Raw genomic sequence first — 6,000 nt, 5'->3', positions numbered from 1 at the left:
ACACACACACACACACACACACACACACACACACACACACACACATATCTGGGGCCAAAGGAGCACCTTTGGTGACTAAGTCAGTGGCCAGGGCCCGCTGCAGAGGCTTAAGAAAATCCCTCTTTCTACTGAGTCACCAGCAGTGATACTGGGGAGTAGTACTCCTCATGTTGTCAGAGAAGCTAGCCAGTGAAGGAGAGGAGGCCCAGATTTACTCTGAAAGGACACAGCCCCCTCAGGGAGGCCACAGGAAAGACAGACAGGCCTTACTAGGTATCCCACAGAAGCACTTTTGGGTGGAAGCTGAAGGGAGGGAAATAAGAAACCCTCACCCTGTCAGGAGGAAGAAGTCCCCAAACCCAGATGAGGCAAGAGGCTCAAGAACTTTGAGGCAAATGTCACTTCTGGATTTTTGTTTTTTGTTTTTGTTTTTTTGTGTTTTTTTTTTTTTTTTGGTTGTTGTTGTTTTCTCCTCTTCTAGACAAAGCCACTGGTTTCAGTGGTCCCTCCGGAAGGCCAGTCATTTCCTGAGGAGATATCAGGTCCTCCCAGACCTCATTGTTCTTGGTTTCCAGCTATGGCCGCCATTACCTGACAAGTACCAGAGCTGGTCTCTGCGCGCCTGGAGAGATTGTCAGAGTTGTTTCTGCTTTTCACACAGCAAGCTTCTGGTCTGTGGCAGGGAAAAGAATTCTGCCCCTGAGGCATGGCCGGAAGGCAGCACTAGCTGCTTGCCTCAGTCTGCAGGAGTCTTTCAGGATTCAGCTGAGGTGGGCCTCAGTCGGCTGACAAGATGCTCCTGGCTCTGCTGCTCACCATGCTGCTCTGTGAGTTTTTTAGCCCACTTCTCTCTTTTGTTTTCATGAGACTTGAATTAGTGAAACCAACAGATTGGTTTTCTTTTTCTTTCTCTTCTAGATGCAAGCCTCCAGGCTCAGGAAAACTGTAAGTCCCGGTATTTTTACATGGATTCCTTTGTGTCTTTTCTGAAATTCTTAACTGAGGGGGGGGGGGGGGTCAGACTGCTTAGGGTTGCTGTTTTACAAATGAAAAATCTAACGTGGATTCTGTCTTTATGTACACACACGCACACGCATGCATTTAGAACAAAACCTTGTTCTTGGGTTCAGAGTGTGTTTTAGAGACAGAGTCGTAGGCCGTCTTAGATCTTGGTGGCCCACCTCAGCTGAATCCTGGAAGACTCCTGCAGTCTTAGATCTGGGTGGCTTTCTCTTTGTCGGAATTGGAGAGATGCCTTTCTCTTTAAAACCCCTGCGATTCCTTATTTGTTTGCGGCCTTTCTGTCATAAGCTGTGTCTTTTTTGCATCCTATTTACCCATCTGATTGTTTACTTTCAAACCCCTCTCTTTATTCGCTCGTGTTTGGTGTACTTGGAAGGCAGATCCAGAAAGATCAGTAGTGAAGTCCAGCTTCGCCTACATAGAAGTGTGAGGGCTACATGAGGGACCCTGTCTGAAACAGTACAAAACCAAATCCCCACCCCCAAAAAAAACCTAAAAAAAATGGTTTTCTTTCGATTGTTTTAATGTACAAGTGAGATATGACTGACATATAGACTGTGGAGGTTGAAGGAACAGACAGTAAATGGGTATCAGGACTCCCTCTCTCCTGAGAGGTTAAATATAAGGACCCTCCAGAACCCGTCTCCTACCCACCTAGGAAGCACCATTCCTATCTGAGCTCTTCTGAACTTACACATGGGGAAGGAGTCTGTCTGTCTTTCAGCCAGGCCTATTGTCCACTTGAGAGCAGGTTCGGAACCTCCGAATTTTTCGGATTGAGGGGATTTGTCTTGCCTTGTCGGAGACTTCGAAGGAAGAGGCTCAGCCCAGCCCAGGGGCTGTGGGTCAGTCAGCAAGAAGGCCACAGGTTACACTCTCTGGTTAGTCAAAAGCTATTTCGGTGTGTGAAGACTAGGGATCCTGGGATAAAGGCTGACCCCTACAGCTTTTTTAAATGGAGGGCTGAGTTGAGTCAGGGAGGAGGGATGGCCCCAGGGTGGAGAGGACTGGGGTCTGTGAGTCTGTGTCTGTACTTCCTTAAGCTTCCAGCTCCCTTGGCCACACCTGGAGACAGACTTGTTATCTTCAAGTCATCCTCACTTAAGGGTGGAATCGGTGAGCCTCACAAAGACGTGACTCAGCCTAGAAATCCACAACCCGGAACCCAGACATCTGTCTGGGGCTTGTGCTTGGCTATGCTTGGCTTGGTCTGGTTTGAGTCAGGAGTCTTACTCTGTACCCGAAGGTAGTCTTGAACCCACGGTGTAGCCCAGGCTGCCTATGAACTCTAAGTCCTTTTGCCTCAGCCTCTCCAGTGCTGGGTTCACAGCTGTGTGCCACCAGCCTGGTGCCCGGTGGCATGGAGTAGGGGAAAGTTGAGATTGGAGTAGGGCGGCAACTCACTTGAGCTGTCTGTCTGTCTCCCCTGCCCCCCCATCCCCCCCCCCCCCCCGCTTCGTATCTCTTTCGAACACAGGGTGTCATATACCTGAACCTCACTGTGTAGCTCAGGGTGACATTGATTTTCTAGCCCTCCTACTTTCCCTTCCCAAGGGCTGAGGTTATATTGGCACACACCACACCAGGTTTACGCAGTGCTGGGAGTCAAACCCAGGGCTTTAAGTGTGCTAGGCAAGAACTCTACTGACTGAACTACATCCCAGCATTCCCTACCTCCTGTCTGGATTCTGCCCTGCCAGCCCTAGAGGGTTCTTGCTTCTCAAGAGCCCCACAGCTTGTAGCTTGTAACTTACTCATTCTCTCTCTCTCTCTCTCCCTCCCTCCCTCCCCCCCCCCCCTCTCTCTTTTTCTGCTTCACAAGACACCAGCTATAAGAAACAGGAGGCAGAGAAGCAGGCAACAGATCGAAGCTGCTTTGTTGAAACTGGGAGGGGCCCCAACCTTTCCCAGGGATGAAGGATGAGGGGCTGGGAGTGTGTGTGTGTGTGTGTGTGTGTGTGTGTGTGTGTGTGTGTGCGTGCGCGTAACTACCAGGAAGTTACTGGAAACTCAGTGGACTGGAAACAGGATGGGTTCTTTTTGATACCCAGGCACTTTGTTTCTGCAGATGGAGCTGACCAGTCCGGCTGGGGCTGAGCCATTCTTTATGGCTAGGGCTGTTGCCCAGTACCATTCCTCACGGCCCGAGGCTGTTAGATAATATATTCCCAGATATGAATGGGGAAAAAGAAGGGGATGGAACTGGGCCTGGTGGCGAAGGCCTTTGATCCTAGCACCTGGGAGCAGAAGCAGGTAGATCTCTGTGAGTTGGAGGCCAGCCTGGTCTACAGAGCAAGTTCCAGGTCATCCAGGACTGTTACACAGAGAAACCCTGTCTCAGGGGAAAGAGAAAAGAAACAAAAGCAAAGGGGTGGGTGGTTGCAGTTTTGGGAGGAAGTGCATCTTCCAGCTAGAGTGAGGTGACAGTCCAATGGTAGAAGGAGCATGCTGATGTCCCTTCCAGGCGGGAGAGTGGCTAGTAGCTTTTAGCTGTGAAGAACTAACTGAGTGACCCTTTTTGAAAGAACTTGGTGACACAGTTGAAAAGGCAGAGACCAAAGAGCAAAGTTAGTATAACAGTGAATGGGTCTGCCAAGGGGTGATCCATGGCCCCAAGAAGTCCACGTATCCATGCCAACCCTTTCTCTCTGAGTCTTTCTCAGAACTGTTTACCATTCTCCCATAGTAGGCCATGTTGGTTTACTTAGAAACAGCCCTCATCCCTAGGGAGGCAGAGATGCCTCTCTTTGGGGGGCATCATCAGGCCTAGTCTTCTGTTTTGGAGGACACTGCAGCCAGGGAATCTATTTGATTTTGTAGGGTGACTGTGGTTTGCTGTGCCCAGATTAGGTCTTCCTTAATCTGATTGGTTGTTAATGTTGTACCTGTCAGAGCCCTATCGCCTGCCATAGGGTGTGACCCACTGGGAGGGCTTACCTAGAACCCCTTGTTTTGGTATAGGGGGAACCTTGGTTTGATTCTGAGTTTAAAATACTTTATTTTATGTATGTGAATACACCGTAGCTGTCTTCAGACACACCAGAAGAGGGCAGCATCAGATCTTATTACAGATGGTTGTGAGCCACCATGTGGTGTTAGGAGTTGAACTCAGGACCTCTGGAGGAGCAGTCAGTGCTCCACTGAGCCATCTCTCCAGCCCAGTAAAATGCTTTAAAGACAGAGCAAAAGTGTGAGTATGAGGATAACAAGGAGGGGTCCTCAGGGAGGAGCCGGAGTGGGAGGGAACCAAAAGCCCATACTTAGGGTGAGGCCTGTAGTCAGATTTTGGTCTGGGCTCTGTTTCTTTGGGCCCCATCTCAAACCAGTTAGGATTTGTTGGTGTGGAAGTGGCCTTGTTCTGAGGGTACAGATCCCATCCTTATCGGGAGTCAGATTTAGTCATACAGCTCTGCAAAGAATTGAGTTGGTCCTGAAGGATGTTCTGCTGATCCCGAAATCTCTCTAAGGCTTTTGGGTTTCTCTTCAGAGACTACCTGACCTGCTTTTAAGGGTATAGGGTGCAGATTTCTCTTTGAGCTGACAAAAGGATAGTATAAGAGACATCAACTAGTGTGCTTTAGAGGAGGGTCTGCCCAAGGGACCGCAGTAAAACTCAACAGATGGCAAAGATCCAGAACAAAATCAGGAGGGAATACTATACAGCCCTGTAGGGAACATTAGCAGGCAAAAGTTCACACTACCCAGTCCCTTTCTTGGGTTCCCAGAGAAGACTCACTATCTCTCCAGGAAAGGCAGTAGAAGGAAAATGTTCACAAAACTGGTTTCTTCCCTGGCACTGCTCATGCCAGACATGGTGGCATGGGTCTTATTATCCCTGAACTCAGGAAGTGGAGGCAGGAGGTCAAATTTTGGTACATGAGATCTTGTCTCAAGAAACAAAACAACCACAGGATGGTGGTGGTGGTGGTGGTGGTAGTGGTGGTGCCCGTGCCCTCCTGTAATTCCAGCTCTTGGAAGGCAGAGGCAGGGCCAGCCTGGTCTACAGAGTAAGTTCTAGGATAGCCAGGGTCACACAGAGAAACCCTATCTCAAAAGAAGGGGGTGGGAGGGAAGGAGAAGGAAGGAAGGAAGGAAGGAAGGAAGGAAGGAAGGAAGGAAGGAAGGAAGGAAGGAAGGAAACCAAAAGGACAAAAACCTAGTCTGTAGTGCTTTGGTGATCACTTTCTACCTTTAAGGGAAGGTGCTGATGTCCCTATCCAGACCAGAACGAAAGAATTGCAGTCTGCGAGTTGTCTTTGAGATGGGAATGGCCTCTTGATTAGTCTCGAGAACCATTTCCTTCTCGCATGAGCAGCATAAGGTAGGCCTAATGACGTGCCTGCTGACCCCTCGGATCCCTGCTACCATCCAGGAAACTGAGACTCAACTCTGCAGGGTCAACCCTAGGGATAAGCAGGCTAGTGCCCTGCTCCCCAAGCCACACAAGTGGAGTGTGTGAAACGTGGGTTTTATTGTTTTTCTAGTTTTCTTCCCCAACTCTTCAAGTCATGTTCTGGCCAAACTTGACCCTTCTCTCAGGCCTCTGGTTCACCTCAGCCTGCGTCTCCCTGCAGGGAACTCCCTGGACTTCCGGCCTAGTGCTGGCTGCTGGCTAATCTGCCTTCCCACCCATCCTGCTGGCTCCCTCCTGGGTTTAGAGCGCGGGCATATTCCCTCAGGCTGACCAGGTCCCTACTGGGCCACCTGGGCCAGAGCCTATCCCTCCTTCACCACAAGGACCCCCACACCCCACTTGCTTCCGTTCTCAGTGGACCTTTGAGGCTAGTTTAGAATGGCCAAGCCTCTGCTTCCTCTGGTTATGGCCTCCCTCCCTGGAATCTCAGTTCCACCAAAGACTACCTGATACCAAGCCTTTTCCATCCCGTAACTTTTGCTGCCCCTGATCATACCAGGATCCAGCTTCTCTTGACCTAGGATTTCCTTCCGGTTTTTAATCTCCCTCGTAAACCCGCTTTC

At 49.9% G+C, this 6,000-nt stretch overlaps 1 protein-coding gene across 21 annotated transcripts in view; it reads left to right on the top strand.

Moving 5' to 3' along the window:
* The first annotated feature begins 566 nt into the window (after positions 1-566).
* Positions 567-6,000, top strand: part of Pecam1 (platelet and endothelial cell adhesion molecule 1) — a 61,586-nt gene continuing 56,152 nt past the window's right edge. For 18 of the 21 annotated variants that reach the window (NM_031591.4, XM_087571196.1, XM_087571194.1 and 15 more), the window contains 2 exon segments: positions 567-827; positions 919-945. In NM_031591.4, coding sequence (NP_113779.1) covers positions 794-827; positions 919-945 — 61 coding nt within the window. In that variant the 5' untranslated portion in view covers positions 567-793. 21 annotated transcript variants of the gene reach the window in all.

The sequence above is a fragment of the Rattus norvegicus genome, chromosome 10 (genome assembly GCF_021556685.1).
Source record: "Rattus norvegicus strain SHRSP/BbbUtx chromosome 10, alternate assembly SHRSP_T2T, whole genome shotgun sequence".
NCBI lineage: Eukaryota > Metazoa > Chordata > Mammalia > Rodentia > Muridae > Rattus > Rattus norvegicus.
Note: the sequence above shows the minus strand (reverse complement) of the source record. Positions and strands in the feature narration are given on the sequence as shown.